The sequence below is a fragment of the Colossoma macropomum genome, unplaced genomic scaffold (assembly GCF_904425465.1).
Source record: "Colossoma macropomum unplaced genomic scaffold, Colossoma_macropomum, whole genome shotgun sequence".
Taxonomy (NCBI): Eukaryota; Metazoa; Chordata; class Actinopteri; order Characiformes; family Serrasalmidae; genus Colossoma; species Colossoma macropomum.
This window is the reverse complement of record NW_023494795.1, coordinates 5,060,353-5,084,740: the sequence shown is the minus strand read 5'-3', so window position 1 is coordinate 5,084,740 and position 24,388 is coordinate 5,060,353. Positions and strand designations below refer to the sequence as shown.

At 39.4% G+C, this 24,388-nt stretch overlaps 2 protein-coding genes across 2 annotated transcripts in view; both read left to right on the top strand.

The window, feature by feature from the left end:
- Positions 1 to 5,129, top strand: part of ttc13 (tetratricopeptide repeat domain 13) — a 31,391-nt gene extending 26,262 nt beyond the window's left edge. Inside the window, exons 20-23 of the mRNA XM_036581261.1 lie at positions 443 to 522; positions 2,362 to 2,440; positions 3,090 to 3,169; positions 3,870 to 5,129. Of these exons, the coding sequence (XP_036437154.1) occupies positions 443 to 522; positions 2,362 to 2,440; positions 3,090 to 3,169; positions 3,870 to 3,984 (354 nt within the window). The 3' untranslated portion in view covers positions 3,985 to 5,129. The remainder of the gene's footprint in view (positions 1 to 442; positions 523 to 2,361; positions 2,441 to 3,089; positions 3,170 to 3,869) is intronic.
- Positions 5,130 to 7,092: 1,963 nt separating this feature from the next.
- selenol (selenoprotein L) lies at positions 7,093 to 23,787 on the top strand. The gene is made up of 9 exons (XM_036581262.1): positions 7,093 to 7,310; positions 8,520 to 8,601; positions 9,280 to 9,333; positions 9,600 to 9,645; positions 10,157 to 10,284; positions 12,273 to 12,387; positions 14,160 to 14,282; positions 19,645 to 19,782; positions 20,113 to 23,787. The coding sequence occupies exons 1-9, from the start codon at positions 7,208 to 7,210 to the stop codon at positions 20,230 to 20,232; spliced, it is 909 nt and encodes a 302-aa protein (XP_036437155.1). The 5' UTR covers positions 7,093 to 7,207; the 3' UTR covers positions 20,233 to 23,787.
- Positions 23,788 to 24,388: the final 601 nt, after the last annotated feature.

The window sequence follows — 24,388 nt, the reverse complement described above, 5'->3', positions numbered from 1 at the left end:
AAACTGAGCCCAAGTCTGAATGAACTTGGAGCAAAGAAAGTTCAAGCTGATAGGTAGGTTTATAGACTGAGCTCCTGGGGACATTTCATTTTTAAATATTTCAAATGTCCATGTAATATTTCAGGGTCTTCTACAAGTGTCTGTATTTTACTGTTGATGTTTTTGCATATTTTGAATAAATAATGGCCAGTTGGGGTTACAGGACAACATTAATAAAAAATGAAGTAAAAACATTTTTTCCTCTGGCCGACAGATTTGTTGAGATTTTTTTTTTAATACGGCCCTTTTACCCGCTGAGTTTGACACCCCTGGCTTAGAGGCAGTTGTTATTGGCTGAACAGTCAACAGTCAGTTGTTCGTTGCGGGTATTATTAATAATGTGATGTTTTATCAACGCCACGTTGCTCTTTCTCTCCCTTTCTCCTTCTCTCTTCCTCTGTAGGATGCAGATGCGGTTTGTAATCTAATCCTGTCTCTGGTCTATTACTTCTGTAACCTCATGCCGCTCTCCAGAGGCTCCAGGTGAGACATTCTGTTCTACCCAGTATACTTAACAATGCATCACAGCAGAGCTGTTGACTCCTGAAACTCTGACCGTCTATTAGATCACAACTCCACAGTTGATTCATTGTTAAAAAACAGCTTTGAAGATGGAGATCAGTGTCCATTCGTGCGATTTGATCTAACCTAGAAGTTCAGTTTGTTTGATTTGCAGCATGGCTCAACAAAAAGGCGTCAGACCTAAGCCTGACTCAGGCAAGATTAAATTCATATGGGGTTCTTGTAATGTCCTCTTTTACAGGTGCTATTCAGCGATACTGTATTCGTCCAGATTGGTCATGTCTGTTCTGTCTCAGGTTGAATTACCTGCTGTTGGTCTGAACATTTAAAGTCATATGATTTTCAAGGAAGATGTTGCCTTGTGTTTGGTTTTTGGCCACTCTTACTTGCTGTAATTAGTCTCCTAGCACCCGTATCCATATCAAATACTCCAGATATGTGAAACAGTGGATGCTCTGGAAGAGTCTTTCAAACGTTTACTTGGTCTGGGCCAGGGGTCGGCAATATGCGGCTCTGGAGCTGCGTGTGGCTCTTTTACTGCCCTGTTGCGGCTCCACAGCTGAATTAGATTTGTAGGTAAAAATAAAATAATCCTCCTTTACAGTAAAATAAAGCTCTGCTGATCGTTCAACACAGTTTAACAATAAAGGGTCTTAAACTCTGGAGTTAATGTAGAACTGCTAATTCACCTTTAACCCTGAAGGTTGGTACACAGACTGCTGGTCACCATAGCAACGCGGACAGCAATCCGGCCTAGCTAGTAGCTAACGAAACGGCAAAAGGACAATTTTAGGATGAACATCAATAATTTGGAGACGAATGGACTTATTAGTGTTTATAATCACTCACCTGGTTTCCTGATACGTTTAATCTGCAAGAGTTAGCTACATAGTTAGCTACATTCTGGTGCTTTTAAGGTGGAACAGGAAAATTCAAAGAAGAAGCGAATGAGAAGCGTCTTCAGCCTCGTAAAAGTGGAATGTTAAGAGACATTTTACAAGAAACTATTGTACTTTTGCGGTAAAGTTTCCTGCCAGAGATGTGAAAAAAGCAGCTATAGCTGAGTTAAGGCTTAAAGCAGAGTGAAGTAAGTCTGGATTTTCGTTTAGATTATATTTTTAGCCTACACTAGTATATCAGCACATACTGAGATATATTTACAGGCAAGACGGTGAAATGTTGCTTCAATAAAATGGACATGAAATGTTGTGGCTCCCAAGGTGGTTTGTTTTTTGTTGAAACTTGACAAAATAGCGCTTCTTAATATTTGGGTTGCGACCCCTGGTGTGGGTTGTACAACCTAGTTTCCATCCTCTCTACACCAGGAGAACATTAGCAGAGGAGAAAGTCAGAAAAGTAGGGTCCTACTAGGGTCCTACAGCCAGATTTCAAGGGTGGTTACAAAGGCAGCTACACATATAAAGGATTTCTTTATACTGACGATGTCATCCATTTTTAGTTTTCTATGATCATGTGACCATTTGCAATGCAAATGTTTAGGTTCGTAGAAAATACAACCCACTAGAAACTCACTCGCCCTGCAGTACAGTCTGAACAGAGCTACAGACACAATGAGACATACAGAAAATATAGAAAACAGTAACAGTATAGAAATGATACAATAGATTGCCATCTAATACAAACAATGAAATAAGGACTGTATTAAAATACTAAAAACCTGCTGCAATCTTACTGCACATGCTAAAAAGGCCGTGAGTGGAGCTTCTCACCTTCTGACAAATACAGGCTGTTTTAGCATTTATACATGTTAAGGATTTTTCATGTCTGTCTGTCTGGCAGCATCGTGGCGTACTCCGTGGTGATGGGAGCGCTGATGGCGAGTGGCAAAGAGGTCGTAGGCAGAATCCCGTCTGGAAAGGTGCGGTCAAACTGGCTCTTAACATGTTTAACTCCTGCTCCTTTTTTAAGTTGAAACTCAAAATCTGTTTTGATTCTTTGCCTGAATGTGTGGATAATCACAGCTTACATAACCTTGCTCTGTCTTGATTTGTAGTCTGTTGTTTTGAGGCCGTCTTAACACTGTTTTTTTTTTTTTTTAATGCTGTTTAAATACAGCTATAGAATCAGTACAGGTTAGTTTGACTCTAACACACAGATTAAAGGAGTTTCATCAGCCAAGACATGTTTGATGTTTGAAGTTTGCTCTTTTGTCATTTTTCCCAGTTTCCCTCAATTTAGTCCAATTCCACCCAGTAATTAGGTCTCCACCCCACCCCCCATCACACAATACCACCAACCCGGGACAGTGATACTTTGTACTGTAGTTGTAGTTTATATTATTTAGGTGGAGGTTTTATATGAGCTTATTATGTTTTTTGCCTCTCCCTACACTGTTTTATGTTATCTTTGTTTATTTGTGTGTATTTTACATTGTGCAAAAAATAAACTACTAAACCTTCTGCCAACACAGAACAGATATTAATCAGCATTTTCAGTCGTTTTACTGCTCTGTAAGAGAACAGCGCCCAGTATGTGTGAGTGTGACACAGATATGGTTTATCTTCCAGCTGGTGGACTTTGAGGCCATGACCACACCCAGCCCTGACCGCTTCACTAAAACGGCAAAAAGCTGGATGAACTTAAAGAGGTAAGACTGAACGCTTGAACCACTTTGCAGAACCGTTTTTGGTGCTGTATAGAACCAGTTCCAAAAGGTTCTTTAGTTAATCATTTATCAATGCGTTCAAATGGTTCTTTGAGTTGTCATTCATGTTTCTATATATAACCATTGCCTTTACTAAAAAATCCTTGCATATTTATTCATATTCTAATATATTTCTAATATCTTTATCTACAATAAAACTATCCGTATGAAAACTTTCTGAGTGGTTTAAAATTTCTTTATTAATGACTATTAATTAGATCTGAAATATCTTGCTTATAATTAATGAGCAGTTATAACAGACAATAGAAAGGGCAGTGACTTGTTACTTGCCAAATACATACATACATACATACATACATACATCATCTAAACCGCTTATCGTTCTGGGTCGCGGGTTACTTGCCAAATAGTGAGACCATATTTATCTATACTGCTAAATGTCAGATCTAGCTGGTTAGTCATCTTACTTAGTTAGCATTAATACTTCATTAGATATTCAGCTCACTGTTGCCCTTTTTATGTTATAACTGCTTATTCATGTTTTAAAAACCACTAATGAACTCATTTTTAACCATTCATAAACGCTTTATAAAGGTAGTCTTGTTGTGAAGTGTTATAAGTTTTCATATTACTGTCCTCATCAGTCTTGCCCTGTGTTCTCTTTCTATTCTCTCTTCTCCAGTTTGCCAAGTTGGTACCAGAACCTTCCATCAGTAGCAGAGACGTTCCAGTTCTCCAGAACCATGATTGAAGTCCTTAACACAGACTCCTCCTCCCACTGTCCGAAAAAGTCCTAATGGAGCCCTGTCCTGTCCCGATGAGGGCTGCCCCCCCGCCCTCTCTCTCTCCTCTATCTCTCTCTATCTCTCTCTCTCTCTCTCTCTCCACAAGCCCCTACTTCTCCTGTCTTCCATTTAAAGAGCTACTTCAGTGTAAAAAGCAGGCAAAGATGGTGAATCCACTTTCCTTCTTAGTCTTAAACAGTGTTTTTCTCTTCTGAGGGGAACATTAATGTCCCTGACAACAAATATGCCTGATTTTTATTTCCCCAGATGGTTTAGTTTATGAGAATTAAATGAACAAAGCACACTTAAACACATTTTTCCTTCATAGATCTTATTTAGATTCCTATATGTTTAGAATCTTTTGACAATCACGCTTTAATTAGTCAGTGATTCTAGGCAGAGAAGGCAAATCGAGAGCAAACGTGACCCTCATGCCTTGTGTGTTCTCTGCTTTCACACCCCATTCAACTCGAAAAGGGCTTGAAAATAGGATCATGAGTCGAAACGTGTGTGTGAGAGCAGAGAAAAGAACAAAAATATGCAGAAAAGTCAAATTAAGTACAAAAATATGAGACTGAGAGCCACTTATTGATTCCAAACACTTGATTTAAAGAAGAAAGAAATGATAACCTTCAGAATGGTTTGCGGTAAAATGTGCAGCAAGTTTTCTTTCCATATTTTGGATATAAAATCCCTCTGTTTTTTGGAAAGTGTTCTTTTTTTCCCTCATTTTGGTGTTACGGATCGTTTTACCTCTGTGTCTGAATGTGGAGGAATGTGGTGCTGTTAGGAGCCGAGAAACTGATTTGCCAGATCCTCCTGTTTTCAGCGTTTATTTTATGTCTCTCTCTCTGTCTCTACTGTGAACTTGACCGAACAAAATGTCCGTTGAAACTCGACTCACTCTCTGTATTTTATTTTGAAAAAGCCTTTGAACTGATTGACTTGAAACTTTTAATCAATGTTATGTTTTAACCAGGTTTTCTTTTTATTACGGTGGAGATTTTTATTTAAGTATTGATTTAAAGGCTGGAGGTTTGAATGACTTTCCCGAGGAGGACGTTGTCGTATCCTGAAATTAAACTTGAACAGTGCTTGAGTTTTTTAAGAACTGCGGAGGACTCGAGTCAGTAAAGAGATTAAAGAACTAAACCGCCTCTGCTTTCTTTGGAAATGCATTTTTCAACTTGATACTGGTAACAAGGCAGCTACAGCTGGTAAAGTGCTTTGTAATATGTTGACTCAGAATAATAACAATAATAATTTTTGTTTATATAGCACTTTTCATGCCAGTGGCAGCTCAAAGTGCTTCATAGACGGGTGATAAAGTTAAACAGTAATACAAGAAATTATAAGTATTTATTTAGAATCAGAAGAAAATGACAGATCAAATTAGAAGATAAAAACCACGAGACGTAGAGTTTTAATTAAATGCTACGTTAAAGGGATGCATTTTTAGATGCTTCTTAAAAGTGAGCACTGAGCTTGACTGTCTAATAAAAGGTGAATTGAGTTCCACAGTTTAGAAGCAGAATAACTGAAAGAGTCTCTCCACGTTTTATTGAAGGTGTTTGTAGGTGTATGCTGGAACATAAACAGACACCCTGTGATGTAAGTGGTGCTTTAAGGTCGTTTGGAGCTTTAAAAACTAGTAGCAGAACTTTAAAATCTATCCTGAACGATACAGACAGTGCAGTTCTGTTAAAGTGGGAGTGATCTGATCTCTCTGTGTTGTTTTTGTTAGAACGCTGATTCATTTTGTACAAGTTGTAAAGGATGTATTTTCATAGGAGGTTCAGTAAGTAGACCATTACAGTGATCAACTCTGCTTCTCTGCGTCGCTCTGAGATAGAAAAGGCCAAACTTTTGCCATATTTCTCAAATGATAAAAAGCTGCTTTAGTGACTGTGTTTACATGCAGGATAAAACAGAGCTCTGGGTCTAAGATCACACCCAGGTTTCCTACTTCAGGTTTGGTTCATGAAGCTAAAGAACCAAGTTTCTCATAAAGCAGCTTTCTCTGAGTTTCTGTACCAGCGATCAGTATTTCAGTTTTTTCGTGAATTTAATTGTGGACAATTTTGCGACATCACTGAGAAATATCTGACACACAGCTGGTTAGTCTGTCTTGATCATCAGAGGGAATGGAAATGTATAACTGGGTGTCAGCGTAGCTATGAAAATGTATATTTCATTTAGAGGTAGGTTACATGATTGTATCAGTCCAGTGCACATATATAAACCGTCTTATGAGGCTGCAAAACAGCTAGAAACATTTGAACAATGAGGGTAAAAAGAGTTTAAATTCCAGCAGGAGAGATTGGTTGTATGCAAAAGTTTGTGCACCCCTGGTCAAATCCTCTACAGAGAACAAACAAATATTTTGTATGCAAATTTCACAGCACAATTTCTTTGCTGAGTTTAACAATGAGGGGAAAATAACATGTAGAATGAATAAATAAATAAATACATTGTGCTAATTGCTACATTTTGTGCACAGAGTACATTTTGTTTTCTTTTTTTTCCACCAATATGTTAAATTCAGTAAATAAACAGCAATTGTGTGTTAAATTGTGCAGAGGTGTGTCTCTGTAGATGATGTGTTCCCTTTTTTTCACTTAAAAAATCAACAAAATATACAAATTGACCAGGGGAGCCCGAACCTTCGAAAATAATGGACTGTATATTAATGAGAGGGATCATATCACCAAGTATCTGATGTAAAAATGATCTGTAAAGTCATATAACTGCATCATAACATTAGAAATACCATGAAATGTTAAGTTGTTGCCTTAAATATGAAAATGTAATATTTAACTGGATATATTGTTCATAAATTACTGAGAGAAAATGTATCGCATAGCTGGAAAGTGTCACGGTTATTGGCTATTACAGCCCCTTTCAATTTAAAGTTACAGATTAGGCTCTTTTTTTTTTACAAATATGTTTCCAAATTCTTTACATTTTCCATCTCCCTATTTTTTGCAGATAAACATTTGTTGGCCTTGTATATTAAACTGTACATTTATTTCGAAAAGTATCGTAACATTTTAAATATTGTCAAATATCGAATCGTTGCCCTGAATATCAAAACGTATCGTATCGTGCAGTGCTGAGCTGCAGCTTCACGCTGTGGCCGCTAGGTGGCGCGTAAAGAGTGTCACGTAGACCTGCTGGACGACAGACCGCGACTTTGGTGTGTTTCTTCTGAAACGCGCCTTAAATAAAGGCTAAAATGTCCAGCTCCGTGGATGAAAACGCGCTGGTTAGAGCGCTGAGAGAGCTGGTCAGCACCGGCCGCACTTTGCTGGACAGTGTGGAGAAAGACGGAGCGGCGGGTGAGTCGAACAGCGTCGCTCACTGACCTGCAGCCTGCTTTGATAAACTATCAGCAGCTTCTCATTCAAACTTCCGTTCCACCTTAAATGACTCAGCAGTTACAGTCTGGCGCATAGACTGAATGAGTGGATGGTCCCGGCGGCTGCACCATTTAAGGTGGAACGGGGAATTCGAATAAGAAGCGAAGTCGAGCTTCGTCTCTTCAGCTGTGTTTACAGTAACTGTAGCTGGGTTAAGGTTGTTCCATGTTTTCTGGTTTGTTCAGGGAATGATTCACCCCCTGTTTCTGCTTCTGACGGTGCAGCTGCCTGGTTCCCTGAACGGCTTCCTCATTTCTCTGTCCATTCAAACAAGACTTACACTCATTGTCCACTTTATCAGCTCCACTGACCATATAGGTGCACTTTGTAGACCTACGATACAGACTGTTGTCCATCTGTTCTTCAGTGGTCAGGACCCCCATGGACCCTCACAGAGCAGGTACTATTTGGGTGGTGGATCATTCTCAGCACTGCAGTGACACTGATGTGGTGGTGGTGGTGTGTTAGTGTGTGTTGCGCTGGTATGAGTGAATCAGACACAGCAGTGCTGCTGGAGTTTTTAAACACTGTGTCCACTCACTGTCCACTCTACTAGACACTCCTACTTTGTCAGTCCACCATGTAGATGTAAAGTCAGAGACGATAGCTCATCTGCTGCTGCACAGTTTGTGTTGGTCATCCTCTAGTCCTTCATCAGTGGTCACAGGACGCTGCCCACAGGACGCTGTTGGCTGGATATTTTTGGTTGGTGGACTATTCTCAGTCCAGCAGTGACACTGAGGTGTTTAAAAACTCCAGCAGCACTGCTGTGACTGATCCACTCAGACCAGCACAACACACACTAACACACCACCACCACGTCAGTGTCACTGCAGTGCTGAGAATGATCCACCACCCAAATAGTACCTGCTCTGTGAGGGTCCATGGGGGTCCTGACCACTGAAGAACAGGGTAATAAAGTATGCAGAGAAACAGATGGACTACAGTCTGTAACTGTAGAGCTACAAAGTGCACCTATATGGTCAGTGGAGCTGATAAAATGGACAGTGAGTGTAGAAACAAGGGGGGGGGTTCTAATGTTATGGCTGATGGGTGAATGTGTGCTGCTATGTGAATCCTATAAAAACTCCAGCAGATCTTTTTCATAAGTGTTTCTGTCTGTTTCAGGTGGATCTCAGCAAAACATTGATGGTCAGAAACTCCATCCATTGTTCGGCCTGATGGCAGCAGGTGCCAGCTTCCTCAGCAGGTACAATCAGGCTTCCTGCATTTTGCATTTTGCTCCATTCGTCTTGCGTATTGTTAACAGCATCTGCTGAATGATGATTTGTCCTAACCCTAACCCTAATCCTAACCCTAACCTGAAGGGGAATTCCACTGACTTTTCAAAATTTCTGTGGTCATTCAGAGTGGTTTGATGTGAAAGAGAAATGCACTGAGCCAGAACTGTTCACAGTGGTGGTGATAGGAACCAGACGTCCACCTCCATAAGCTCCTGCTCAGAAAGCTTATTAGGCAAAATGGTTACAGATATGCCTGAGACTTTTATGACTTGTATAATAAAGTTTTGGCTTAAAATGTAATTTTCCACACCATTCATGGAGGAGAGGTACATGCAGGGTGTTATTAGGCAAAATAGTACCTGTAGAAAATGGATTTTTTTGTATTTTCCACTACTTTATTGTTATCAGTGTTACATATAAAAACTCATGTGCAGGTTTGTTGGTCAGTGTAGATAGTTAATAAAATGGCTATATCCATTGTGGACACTGTGACAACTGGCCTTTACGTTTCTCTACAATGAACCATTTCACATCAAATCACTCTGAATGACTTTGTTTAGAACGCAGCAGTTGAATTATGCAGACATTTTGAGAAACTGGTGAAGGTCCCCTTTAAGACTGTCCCCCTTTTTGATGTTTTTCAGTCTTTCGGTGAAAACCAGGGGAGAAGCTGAAGCCCTGTGGGAGCAATACTTCCAGTAACAATAAAAACTTTTTTATTATAGCAGCATTTTATTTAACATACATTGACCCACATTGTGAAATTACACAATAAAAACAGCGAAATCTGAAAGACGAAGAGTTATTGTAACTTGAAATGGAAATAAAATGTCTTTAATCAGTAATATCAGTATTAAGAGGCACCTTATTGCATTGTACAGTTTCTGTGGCTGCACTGTATGACGGAGTAATAATGCTTGTTTTATTTTTCTTTCTTTTTTCAACACGGTGTTCTGTCCATTAGGAATGCGGAGGTCCGGGACCATGTTGAAGACTTACTGCAGTTAGAAGTATGTGATACTTAAGACTATAATATAGTATCAAATTTTTTAGATATATTCACATATTTGGTATTAATTAGCATATTATTATTGCTTTATATATATATATATATATATATTGGCAATTTCTTCATCCATACAGTTACAGCAGTGACTACTGTTGTTACTCAAAGCTGCACTATGTAAGATTTGGGGATTTGGAGACCCCTCTGGTCGAAATGTGTAATTGCATGCAATACAGACCGTTGTATAGCCTGGGTTGTGCTTCGCATCCCCTTCCCTTAGCAGACGAATGTGATGACTGATTAAAAGCGTGTTAAAGGAGAATTCAAAGAGTTCATGTAGAGAGGGAGGAGTTTCTGAATGTATCGTCTTTAATTGGTCGTATTGAGTGGGAGGGGTTTCAGCTTGTTTTGCCTTCAGTTGGTTGTATTGAGTGGGATGTGGTTCTCAATGTATTGCATTTGACTGGTTTTATTGAGGGTGACCGGTTCCTGAATGTGTTATGTTTGATTGACAGGCAGAGTGGGATGGGTTTCTGACCCGTTTGGACTGTCAGACTCAGATGAGTGACCAGACTCTTTCTGTCGTTCCACCAGCACACGCACTGAGCCCTGACATGCAGCTCACAGACGTCAGGACTAAAGAGTGAGTATCACGCTCCTCACTGACGAACGTGCCTTTATATCTGTCCACTCAGTAAAACAGGGAAGGTCATGCTAACAGGTGCTAGCATACATCAAAAGCTTGACTTGTGCAATTTGCTCTTTGAAATCTTTCCAGCATTCTCCAAATAATCCAGATTAATATACGGCCACTTCTGCCTGATGGAGGTAAGTTTTGAGAAGATTCAGTTCATGCTAATTATAATTTTGCAAAGATCAGTTGCACCTATGTAGGTCTTCGAAAGGCTTTCAGCAGTGTGTGCTCTCTGACCCAGGAATGTGGTTTATTGGTCATTTGGGTAATTCCCACCGGGCAGTGCACTACAGTACGGTGCGGTCACAAATCCATGATTATGCATTTAGTTGTCATTTCTATTGTGAAGTAAAATGTACTGTACTTGAGCACCTGTGCTGCTCAGTTACCCTTTTCACCAGGGTACCAAGAGTGAGTGCGTTCACATGCACTCAATAATCTGATCATAATCTGATTTCTGCAGTTATCTGATTATTCAAATGGTCTGCACACTCTGATTTCTTAGATCGGAGTAAGGTCTAGAAATCCGATTAAGAAATCTGATAAAGAGAGCTGGATTTTAGCTCAGTAATCAGATGTCTCAGTTCATGTGAACTCTTACTCTGATTTCTTTCGCATTTCTCAGTCTGCGCATGTGCGAAAACAGACCGCTGTACCAGAAATAAGCAGGCGAAATGAAGGATTTAAATATTCTTCATCTTCTAGATGATGTATGTTCATATTTTCAGGAAAAGTGGCGCGATGTTTAAAAAAAAAAAATTGCGGCATGAACTTTGAGTTTTACGTTACGTTTACGTCTCGTCTTCTTCTGTGAGTTTATTGGCTGGTTGCAAGACAGAAATCTGATTACTGTCTGACTCATGTAGACCTGGAGTTTTCGCATTATCTGATTACTCAAGTGCATGTAAACGCGTTAATCAGATTACTGACCAAATCTGATTTTCTGCAGTTATTGGATTATTAAGTGCATGTAAACGCACTCAATGTCGAGCCAGACCGTACAGGCGGAGTTCGAAATATTGCAGACCTCTGATTGGTCAAACGCAATCATCCTGTGGTGTCACTAGAGTCAGCTGACTACACATAAAACCAAACGTCCATTGTTGCGACTGCTGTTTGTGTTTACTGTTAACACTAGATTCATGTGAGAAATCGTGTGACCACAAGCTAAAGAGAACCCAGTCCGCAATGTAGTGTGTCCCTTTTCTCATTTGGGCAATTATAGCATGTGTAGATCCCAATAATGTGATAATTTCCCAATAATGTAATAACAGTCAGAAACGTTATAAGATTTTGAGCTTTAACTTGAACAAAAATGTAAAAAAACTGAGATATTTATCAACTTAATAACATAATACATCCCCATTTCCAAAAAAGTTGGGACGCTGTGCAAAATGTAAATAAAAACAAAATGCAAATCATTTAAACCCTTTATCTAATTGAAAATAGTTGAAATGTTGAAACTGAGAAAATTTACTGCTTTTTGAAAAATATATGCCCATTTTGAATTGGATGCCAGCAGCACATACAATGTCTTAACTAATAATGTAATAATGTTTTTACTGATGATGTAACTTTCATTAGACTGTTGGGAATTTATATATTGTCAGGTTGACCATATATATTACTACATATCATTACTTTCAACTAATTTTCATAAGACTTTTTGACTTTTTCCAGACTAGGCGAGGAACAGTCTAACCAGAAACAGTCTTACAGGAAGTCTGAAACTTTACATGAGCTCCCTCAGTGGTAGTGGTGCCCTTACTGGACTTAACTGGACCGCAGTGATGCTTTCGCAGCAGTGGCCTGTTACCCAAAACACAGGCAAGGACCAGTGAGAGCAGATGGTTTTGTTTACAGCTCTCTGGCCAACATTGTGTAGAGGAAGATTTTCAGATGTGTATACTGACCCCCCTCTGTGTGTCTGTGTGTAGGAGTGTTTCTCTGGGTCAGTATCTGGGCAAAGGGCAGAAACTCCTGCTGGTTCTGCTCAGGCATTTCGGATGACTGCCGTGACGAGATCACCTGACCGAGCTTCAGGACAACAAGGTAAAATAGAGGCTGCGGTCAGTTTTTTTATTTCTTTATTTATGTTAATGCCTGACGGATTTTAAGAATAGATTTGCACACAAGTCCTATAAGTAGATAAAGAGAACCAAAATAAACAAATGAGGTAAAAATATTAGACTTGGTCATTTATTTATTGAGGAAGATGATCCAATATTATATCTGTGAGTGGCAAAAGTATGTGAACCTTTAGGATTAGCAGATAATTTGAAGGTAATATTAGAGTCCGGTGTTTTCAATCTATGGGACGGCAATCAGGTGTGAGTGACCACCCTGTTTTATGTAAAGAACAGGGATCTATCACAGTCTGACCTTCACAATCATGTTTGTGGAAGTGTATCGGGGCAGATTTCTGAGGACCTCAGAGGAAGAGTTGTTGATGCTCATCAGGCTGGAAAAGGTTACAAAACCATCTCTAGAGAGTTTGGACTCCACCAATCACAGTCAGACAGATTGTGTACAAATGGAGAAAATTCAAGACCACTGTTACGCTCCCCAGGAGTGGTCAACCAACAAAGATCACACCAAGAGCAAGACGTGTAATAGTCTGCGGGGTCACAAAGGAACCCAGGGTAACTTCTAAGCAACTAAAGGCCGGATTCACAGTGGCTAATATTAAGGTTCCTGAGTTCACCATCAGGAGAACACTGAACAGCAGTGGTGTGCATGGCAGGGCCGCAAAGAAAAAGACGCTGCTCTCCAAAAAGATCATTGCTGCCCATCTGCAGTTTCCTAAAGACCACATGGACAAGCCAGAAGGCTGTTGGAACAATGTTTTGTGGACGAAAGAGACCAAATAGATCTTTTTGGTTTAAATGAGAAGCGTTATGCTTGGAGAAAGGAAAACACTGCGTTCCAGCATAAAAACCTCATCCCGTCTGTGAAACATGGTGGTGGTAGTATCTGCTGCATCTGGGCCAGGACGGCTTGCCAGCATTGACGAAACAATATGCTCTGAATTATACCAGTAAATTCTAGAGGAAAATATCAGGACATCTGTCCATGAGCTGAAACTCGAGAGAACGTGGGTCATGCAGCAAGACAGCGACCCTAAGCACACACAGGCAGTTCTACCAAAGAATAGTTAAAGAAGAATAAAGTTCATGTTTTGGAATGGCCAAGTCAAAGTCCTGACCAGTAGTTCATGGGAGGAAACCCTCCGACATCATAGAGTGGACGCTGTTTTGTATGGAGGAATGGGCTAAATGGGCTAAAATTACACCAAGCGGATGTGCAGGACTATTCAACAGTTACTGGAAATGTTTAGTTGCAGTTATTGCTGCACAAGGGGGTCCCAGCAGATACTGAAAGCGAAGGTTCACATACTTTTGCCACTCACAGATCTGTAATAGGTTTAATTTGGTTCTCTTTATCTACTATTAGGACTTGTGTGAAAATCTGATGAAGTTTTAGGTCAAATTTATGCAGAAATATAGAAGATTCTAAAGGATTCACAAACTTTTAAGCACCTCTGTATGTTATTGGTTATATTGGCCATTTCTATATTGGTCAGTCCTTAATTTTATTCATGATTGTTTTTTAATCGCTGTGGTTTCAGTTTTATTTTTAATCGAGGCACTGCTGACCTCGCTGTCCTCGTTTCACCTTATTTGTTTCCATGTTGTGCTGCATTCCCTGGCCGAGTCCTGCTGTGCAATGTCACGGTTGCCAAAATCTGTGGAATTTCATTTCCATTTGGAACATTTTCTGGTTTTCTTTAGCGCCAGGAAACCTTCACTTCCTGTCTCTCCCAGGCTCTTCTAGAGGCTCAGTCGGTGCAGGTTCTGATGGTTTCGTACGGTTCTCTGGAGGGGGCGGAGTTTTGGCTGGCTCAGACGGGCTACGAGTTCGACATGGTCTTTGACCCCGAGCGTAAGGTTAGACATCGCTCACCACTCCACTCTGTGACCGCTGCACTCAAACAAATGCTGGGAGAAAAACAAGCTAATTTGTGCTGAGTCACTATAACAGAACACACACTGGGTCTGACCCAGCATCACCGGGTCATATAAATAACCCTACAACCTAAGATCTGACCCAGCACTGGGTTCATTTGAACTCTGTGGTTGGGTTTGTCTGACTTTTTTATGTTTGTTTGTTTCTAATTTTACATTTCCATGATTTAAATTTGAAATTACAAAATTTTACATTTTCAACAATACATATTATTTTCTTTTACTTAATAAAATCAATGTAGAATCAGAATACTGGTCTGTAATGACAAACTGTTAATTTAAAAAATTAAATAAAAAAAATTAAATATTAAAAAAATCTTTCTCTTATAAACAAAATTATAATTTAAAAAATAATTTTATAAAAATTATAGTCTTTTTCTCAGCCTGCTGCAGATATTCCAGCATGTTTGTTCCAACCTGTAAAAGAGAAAATGACCAAAACTAGAAAAGTGCATGTCCTGAAGAAAATGCGGAGTGATTGTGCAGCTTAAGCGATTTGAGAACAGTTGCTAAGGTGTTGCCAGGGAGTTGCTATGGTATTGTATATGGTTGCTAGGTTGTTGATAGGTAGTTGCTGTGGTGTTGCTAGGTGGTTGCTATGCTATCCAAGGTGGTTGCTATAGGATCCCAGGTGGTTGCTATGGTGTTGCTAGGCATTTGGTATGGTATATCTCAGGGCAGGCCCCTGAGCACAAATTCAGTGTGGTTCTGACCCGCACTCATCTGTTTGTCTTTTTCTTTTCTTTGATTTTTTCCCATATACTCCCATTCATTTTCGCCCCACACCAAAACTCTATTACTTTGTTGCCCTACAGCCACCAAACTTTATATACTCAAACTCTGCTGCACAGCTATATTGACCCGCACTCCTCTGTGTCGTTTTCTCATCCCTTGTTTCTTCCATAGAGTCCCATTCATTTTTGCCCAAACCCCAGCTCTATTATTTCCTTTACCTGGAAGCCACCAAACTGCATGTACTCACTCAGGGCAGGTCCCCAAGCTCTAATCCACAGCAGTACTGACCCACACTCCTCTATGTGTCATTTTCTCATCCCTCGTTCCTCCCATTTACGTCCACTAATTAAAAACAGAATGTAAGACGAACAAAAAACATGACACGTTTTGTATTCGGCACCTTTTTTTAATTGATTTACCAACGTTAGCTAGGTTAGCTGTGTAGTTATTAAGCAAATATCAAATGTCAAATATCATAGTAATGTCTGATTAAAAATGACCTAATATTCAGCAATAAAGTATCATATCTGTAAAATATCATATCTGACTGTCAGTGAGCCTCCAATAAGACAGTGGAAACAAAAATAGTGAGCTAAAGTTACCGTTAGTTAATCCAACAGTCTCACATCATGTAGATCTTTCTTGAAATAAAGCAACTACATAAAAATGTTTACATTTTATGAAAGTTTGCCTAGTGATTTCTGTCAGCTGTGACTCCGTCCTGCTGCCTGATGAGGAGCCATTTCACCGACTCGGTTCTAACCAGCGCTGTTATGATTTAAAAATGAACTCTTATTGTAGCACGGTCACTAACCAGCGGCTCTGCTCCCCAAAAACCTAAAACTACCCAGCACTGTGGAAATAACCAAACAAACCCAACCCAACAGGGTCAACCCAGCATTTGGGTAGAAAAAAAACACAACCCAAGTGTTTTTGGAGTGCACAGCGCTGTATAATGCAGTCGTCTGGTAGTAGTGAGTCGAGGCGAATTGACTTCTGGTATAACCACATTCAGATATCAGACAGTATTAGGAACTCACTAACATTTTGGCTGCCAAACAATTTTGGCTAAAAATGGGCGAAAGTGGCTCTTTGGGTTTTCTGGTTGAAAAAAAAACTGGCTGAAAAAACAAAAGATTAAATAGGACTGAAAGGAACCGTTTGGATTGGACACATTCAAACAGTTTGAGCGGCAGTAGATCAACAGTGGCCGGAGGGAACGGTCTCACGGTTCTTACAAGGGAAATTAGAAAAGACGTTAATAATCTCTGTTCACTGCAGGTATCAGAAGATGGGACGACGCTCAACAGTGTCTCCACTACAGGCTTGATAGCACTTGAATACACGACATCCGGCTCGATACGCAGAACACAGCGAAACAACAGAAGCAGAAAGGAAGGTTTACGGGAGCCGACGCCATCCGTAGCCACAGGTTTTGATGTGGAATAAAAATTGACAAACAACAGAGAAAAAGTGCAAATTATAAATAAAAATAATCTTTAGGTTTAACGCCTTGGATGACTCTGTTGTCGAGGATGCTGGATTTGGCACAAGCTGTAGCCTAAATACTGTAGCCATTTTAGTAAGGTTATCAGCTCAGTTTTGTCTTATTGAAAGCAGAATTGATTGATTAAAAAGTGTTTTCTGTATTACTTTTTATGTTTATAACAGCCTAAATAGAACAGCAGATTAAATCTGGTTTTCAGCCTTGAATTGTCTTGAATTTCCACTTCAGTTTTGGCCAGGAATTTTCATTTTGGTGCATCGCTGAACAAAACCATGTGTCCCGTCGCCTTCACTTACTAACCACTGGACAATTCAGTGACCTGGATTACTGAAACTCTCCCTAGACACGCTCCCAATTCCCACTGCGCCAACCTCTGAAACTGCTGATGCGCAAGGAAGCAGATACTCTTGCAGTGATGTCATTGTGTTTAAATAGCACATTAGGCCTGTTCTGCCCCAAACTGCCTTCGAAACCCAGGAGAAGTTTGTTTGGTTGCCAGGCAGCAGCTGCTTTCACAGCGTCAGACGCTTTGGCCTTGGTGTGGTGTCGCCTGGCTCAGCAGAGTGGTTGCAGTTTCGTGCCAGATGTTTGGCCTCAGGTCAAAGGTGTCTGTCAAGTCCTTGATGAGGGATTTGTTCTTGTTTCTTCAACCAGTCAAGCTTCGGTGGGAGTTTTCCTCCTTGTTTTGAATACGAGTCGGGACCCAGGACGGATTCCGGGCTCGTTTGTTTTTAAAGGGTAGAATTTCTTTGGATCAATTACTTGCACAATTGAGCTCACTTAAGGACACTCGCCCACGCCTTTCTCACTTGAGACATTTTTTATCCAAGTGTGTTTTGTGCTACGCAGAAGAACATACAGCCTGCTGCAGCTGGGTTTCAGCCTAGACCACTCCCAATATAATTATTGGGATTGGCTACACAAGATAATGCGATTAATCACGATTGATCGTAATTAACTACACGAAATAACATGACTAATTGCAGGAAAGTACAGAAAATGATTGGGATTAGCTAGATAACAAGATAAAGTGATTAATCGCAATTAACTACAAATAATATGATTCATCTACATTCATTTAGTTGTTTGAAAGTATATAAAATATATATAGACAAAACACTAACTGCATAAAATAGTGGGATTAATCACAATTAACTACACAAAATAACATGATTAATTGCAAGTACAGAAAATATAATTATTGCGATTAGCTACACAAAATAATGCAATTAATCACACAAGATAATGCGATTAACCACGATTAACTTCAAATAATATGACTAATTGACATTATTTTAGTTGTTTGAAAACCCTAATGTATACAAATAAAACAGTAACTGCATAAAATAATGTGATTAATTGCAATTAAGGACACAAAACAACATGACTAATTGCAGGTAAGTGCAGAAAATATATAATTATTGGGATTAGCGACAAAATAATGCAATTAATCACGATTAACTTCAAATGATATGATTAATCGACATTATTTTAGTTGTTTGACAGACATAATACATACAAACAAAATACGAGCTGCATAAAATAGTGTGATTAGTTGCAATTAACTACATAAAATAGCATGACTAATTGCTAGTAAGTACAGAAAATAGAATTATTGGGATTAGCTACACAAAATAATGCGATTTAATCATACAAGATAAAGTGATTAATTGCTATTAACTTGAAATAATATGATAAATCGACATTCATTTAGTTGTTTGAAAGCCCTAATATATACAGACAAAACACTAACTGCATACTGGGATTAATCACAATTAACTACACAAAATAACATGATTAATTGCAAGTTCAGGAAATATAATTATTGCGATTAGCTACACAAAATAATGCAATTAATCAGACAAGATAATGCGCTTAACCACGATTAACTTTAAATAATATGACTGACATTATTTTAGTTGTTTGAAAACCCTAATGTATACAAATAAAACAGTAACTACGTAAAATTAATTGCAATTAACGACACAAAACAACATGACTAATTGCAGGTAAGTACAGAAAATATAATTATTGGGATTAGCGACACAAAATAATGCAATTAATCACGATTAACTTCAAATGATATGATTAATCGACATTATTTTAGTTGTTTGACAGACAAAATACTACAAACAAAAGACTAACTGCATAAAATAGTGTGATTAGTTGCAATTAACTACACAGAATAACATCACTATTTGCAAGTAAGTACAGAATATATAATTATTGAAATTAGCTACAGAAAATAATGCGATTAATCACACAAGACAATGTAAATAATGATTTGACAGCCCTAATATACACAAACAAAACACTAACTGCATAATTTACTTATTTATACTTATAATTATTGGGATTAGCTACACAAAATAATGCAATTAATCATGCAAGATAAAGTGATTAATCGCAATTAACTTCACATAATATGATAAATCGACATTATTTTAGTTGTTTGACAGCCCTAATATGTACAAATAAAACACTAACTGCATAAAATAATGCGATTAATTGCAATTAACGATGCAAAATAACATGACTTATTGCAAGTAAGTACAGAAAATATATTTACTACACAAAATAATGCATTAATCACACAAGATAATGCAATTAATCACGATTACCTTCAAATAATGTGATTAATCGACATTATTTTAGTTGTTTGCTCTAATATATACAAACAAAACACAGACTGAGAAGCATAGCTGGCTTCCTCCATGCAGTCACTCAAAAATCTTCTTGGGTAGCACTGATATATCGTCCACCTGGAAGCCCCTTCAGCAGGTGTTTGGAGCTGCTTCTCTTGTCCTAAATCAGTTTCCGGGACATGGAGGAGAGGAGCTGGACGTTTTGGAAGAGGCAGCCACTTTTGTGGGTGCTTGGACACAGTCATGGTCTGGACCACAGGTGGACTACAGATGGTTCAAAAACAGCTTTGACATCTGACCAAGCAGGCCAGAAAAAACCTTAAAGCATGAAACCGGCCAGCTGAGAGAAGCTTGTTGAACTGGCTGTGTGTGATCTTTCTCTTCTCTGCTGCTTCAGGTCTACCAGGCGTTCTCTCTGGGCTCCTCCTTCGCTAAAGTGATGAAGTTCAGCAACTTGCTTCGCTACTCGGAATACCACGTGACCAAGAGAAGCTTTCCTCAGGTCCCCCTGCAGTTTATCGACGACCTTTTTCAGGTACGAATTTACATTCAGCGCATTCAGCTGCACAAAGAGCGCAGTTTAAACACCACGTGATATGAGGAGGATAGGATTCCTGCAGGTACAAGTCTGTATTGTGTTGCGTATCAGCCCTGCATCTTTTCAGGAATGCTACTCATCCAAAGAGAACAGGTTCCAGTAATCCAAAGCAAACTAATTTCCCTGGAAGTATTGCTTAACGCCAGCTGAAAGACAAACATGTTTTCTCTCCGTCTTGTTATTGCACTCTCCGTTGCTTGTGTTTTCTTTATTTCATTCTCTCACGCGCTATCAATCTCCCTCTCTTGTTTTCTCTCTCTGTGATAGATGGGTGGTGATTTCGTGCTGGATGAAGGAGGTGCAGTGATCTTTTCCCACCGGTGTCAGAGCCCAGTGGACCGGCCCTCGGCTGAACACATCCTGGCTGCCCTGCCGGCCTCGGTTTAACTCTTGGTGCCTCTGCTTAAAGCGATAGTTTGGCAGGCTAATGCGGCTAACGTAACGGAGGCTTATGGCTATGAATTATCACCGTGCACAATGGAACACCTAATTAAGCAGACACTTGCCTTGGCTTGTCCTACAGTGAGAAACCACACAAGCAAGTCTATTGGAGATTGAACAACTCCATATGGTTTAAGGGAAGTGTGTGCTGATGTGGGCTTGCAGTTTGCAGTAAGCTGGGCTCTAATTGGTGGAACATAAGCTTTCGTTACTTGTTAGCTACATTAGCTGCGTAGCTTCAGTGCAGAACTAAACAACACGCCTTGGATGATCAGCAATACGGTTCGATATGGTTTAACCCCATAAGCTGGCTCTACACAGTGAAACTTTCAGGCAACTAGTTGCACGTTGTGAGTCGCCTGCAACATAATTTCTGTGCAACTTGACGGTTACGCAAAGCGGTTCAATAACAAAGTTGCACACAACACAACACATCCACATGTGCCCTTCTTTTCACCTCCTGTTGATCCTGTTGCATTGATCCAGTGATATCAATCATTTAACAGTATACTGTTTGATGTGATCAAGTGATGCGTTATCAGTGCTTTGTTTGGATATTTCATGAAACCTGCTTCACGAAGTTGAGACACTTGTAACTGTTGGGGCTGAGTTTTAAGTGAGATGCAGGACATTTTACATTATGTAGCACAAGTGCAGTTTAGTTTCATGTAGGTTTCAAGCAACTAAAATTGCATGAAAGTTTCACCATGTAAATACAGTCTTAAGCTCCAAGCTTGTTATTCAGTTATTAATGACTACTTTAGATTATTCAGTATCTACAATGAATTGCTCAGTAACTACTGTAAATGACTCAGATTTTAGTATAAATGACTCATCGATTACTGTGAATTATTCAGTAACTACTGTAAATGATTCAATTACTATGAAATATTCAGTAAGTACTACAAACGACTCAGATTTGACTATAAATGACTCATCACTCACTATAAATTATTCAGTAACTACTATAACTGATTCAGTTACTGTGAATTATCCAGTAACTACTATAAATGACTCACATTTTACTATATATAACTCATTAATTACTTTGAATTATTCAGCAACTACAATAAATGATTCAATTACTGTGAATTATTCAGCAACTACTATAAATTATTCAGTAATAACTACAAGTGACTCAGTGTCTACTCTGAGTAATTCAGTAACTCCTGTGGATGTTTCAGTTATGCAGTTGTTACAGTGAGGAACTGAAATGTGGGCGTCTGCAGTATAAGAGGTGAAAGTCGTGGATCATCCCGAGTTTTGGACGAAATGACACTGTCAGTGGGGCATCTGCAATGAAAATCATTTTTAGTGTCGCACTGTGCCTGGAAAATCAGCCACGTGTACCAAAGCGTTTTTTTTTTTTTAATAGAAGAACTCAGTGCTCTGTATGAGCGATCCTCAAAAGCCACTGTAGAGCCAAACCACTGCACAGCGTAGCGCTCTCCTCGCTCTAACACGTCTAACGCCGTTCACCAGCTAAATATCAAAACCTTCAGGAGTCGAATCAGGTTCAGTCCAGCTCAGTGTACGTTCACATTGCAGGGCTGAAGTGGCACAAAGCCGATTTTTGCCTAAATGTGACAGATCTGATTTTTTAAGATACAAGAATATGAATCTTTCAAATCAGATTTGAACCATTTCTCATGAGTTTCTAGTCAGTTTCTTGTGACTGTAATGAAAACCGATCAAAATCATGCAGGGTTTTTGTTTGTTTGTTGTTTGTTTACATCACACTCCACTGTGCTTGTGAATATCATCGTGCTTGTTGTACAGGGATGCAGGAAGTTGCGGTTGCTAAAATTGTATGCAAGTTTGGGCGCCCCTGGGTCAAATGACACATTTTTGTTGGCTTTCTAGATTAAAATAACACACTTCTGCACATTTTAATGCACAGTTATTTTGTTTACTTGCTGGATTTAACATATCAGGGAAAAATAAAACAAAATGCTGCCTGGGCAAAAGCAAACAAACAGAAATTGTGCACTAAAAATAGCTTATTAGCAAGCACAACTATATGACATTTGTTGTGATGTAATGATGATGTTTGTTGTGATGTAATGATGGTATTTGTTGTGATGTAATGATGATGATGTTTGTTGTGATGTAATGATGATGTTTGTTGTGATGTAATGATGATGATGTTTGTTGTGATGTAATGATGATGATGTTTGTTGTGATGTAATGATGATGATGATATGCCAATTTGAATATTTGAGTGAATTTACATCAAACAGAACATTACATAATGCGCTATAATGAGGCGAGAGATGGCAGTATACATATATAAATGACCACTGCAAACCACTGATGACCCTCTGCTCACTCTGCTCACTCATTCTGAAAAACCTTATGCAGATGAGCTAAGCAGCGACCAATCAGACTGTCGATATGTGGCGCGGCTGAAACATCCAAGTTACATACTGAAGATTCAAAACTACAATATACACCAGAGCAGAAGATGTAACAGCTAATGTATTTAAAATATAGGACATTTATTATGAAATTTAAAAGTTTAAAAAACAATATTCGTCCACTATCAAGCCCCCTCAGCACCCCCACTTCCCACATCCCTGTAATCCAGTATCAACAGCAGCTTTAACTTGAATCGTGTCAGTACTGCAACAGTGTGTCTCTGTTCTTGGAATTGTACTTGAGTTAACAGCGATTCTGCCGACTCCGGAGCGAGAGAGCTGTACCGGGGCTGTGAGGATGACGAGGCGACTCCAACTCAGCTAGAAGAGCCGTTTCTGAATTGAATACACAGCCACTGGTGCACCCAGCTTCTCTCCTGTGGAGTCTGCAGAGACCTTCATCTCCACCCACACAAGCGCAGACACAAGCTCAGACTGAGCTCTATTCTGCCTGATTGTCAGTACAGTCAAATAATCAGTCACACTACTTGATTTATACAAATAGCAGAATGGACTGGACTTTGAGTCTGCCTATTATATTACATAATAATCTCAGCAATGTGAAGGATTTGTTTACTAATAAATCAATGAAGAATAAATTTAATAACTGTGAAATTTAAACCTGAATGTTGTGTAAGCTCATTAGATTCTAATATAAGCAGGTGTGAGCCTTTATTGCTATACAAGGAAACTACATCATTGCAATACTACAGAGACCATCCTACTGTAGAGATTTGTGCGTCTTTGTAAAGATATAATGATAAATATATTGTGTTCAAATGTCTCGATTCTCATGTAGTTTGCAAGTAGAACTTTTAGAACAAGTAGAATTTTTGATTCTGATTTTTCGATACTGCAATAAAAACCGGTACACACTTCTGTTATTCGTATTTTTTTGTAGAGCGTTTGTGTTTTTGTTAATATATACACTACATGGCCAAAAGTTTGTGGACATCTGACCATCACACCTCCTTGTTGGGCAGCCCGTTCAAAAACCATGAGGTTCAATATGAAGTTGGCCCTCACTTTGTGGCTATTACAGCCTCCACTCTTCTGAGACATTTTGGACATTTTGGACAGTGTCTGTGGGAATTACCGCCCATTCAGTCAAAAGAGCATCTGTGAGGTCAGGCACTGATGTTGGATGACAAGGCCTGGCTCACAATCAATGTTCTAGTTCATCCCAGAGGTGTTCAGTGGGGTTGAGGTCAGGGCTCTGTGCAGGCCACTGGAGTTCCTCCACACTAAACTCATTATGGAGCTTGCTTTGTGCACAGTTATACTGGAACAGGACAGGGTCTTCCCAAACTGTTTCCTCAAAGTTGGAAGAATATAATACATAGTCTAAGGTGTCTTTGTGTGCTGCAGCATTAACATCACCCCTCACTCAAACTTAGACCATTATCCCTCCTCCTCCAAACTTTACTGCTGGCACTATGCATTCTGGTAGGTAGAGTTCTCCTGGGATCCACCAAACCCAGATTCATCCATCAGACTGCCAGATAGTAAAGTGTGATTCATCACTCCAGAGAATGTTTCCACTGCTCCAGAGTCCAGTGGCAGCATGTTTTACACCATTCCAGCCAACACTTGTCTTTGTGTGCAGCTGCTCAGCCATGGAAACTGATTTCATGAAGTTCCTGATGCTCAGTTATGTGTGGATCTTGCTTCCAGAGCAACTCTGT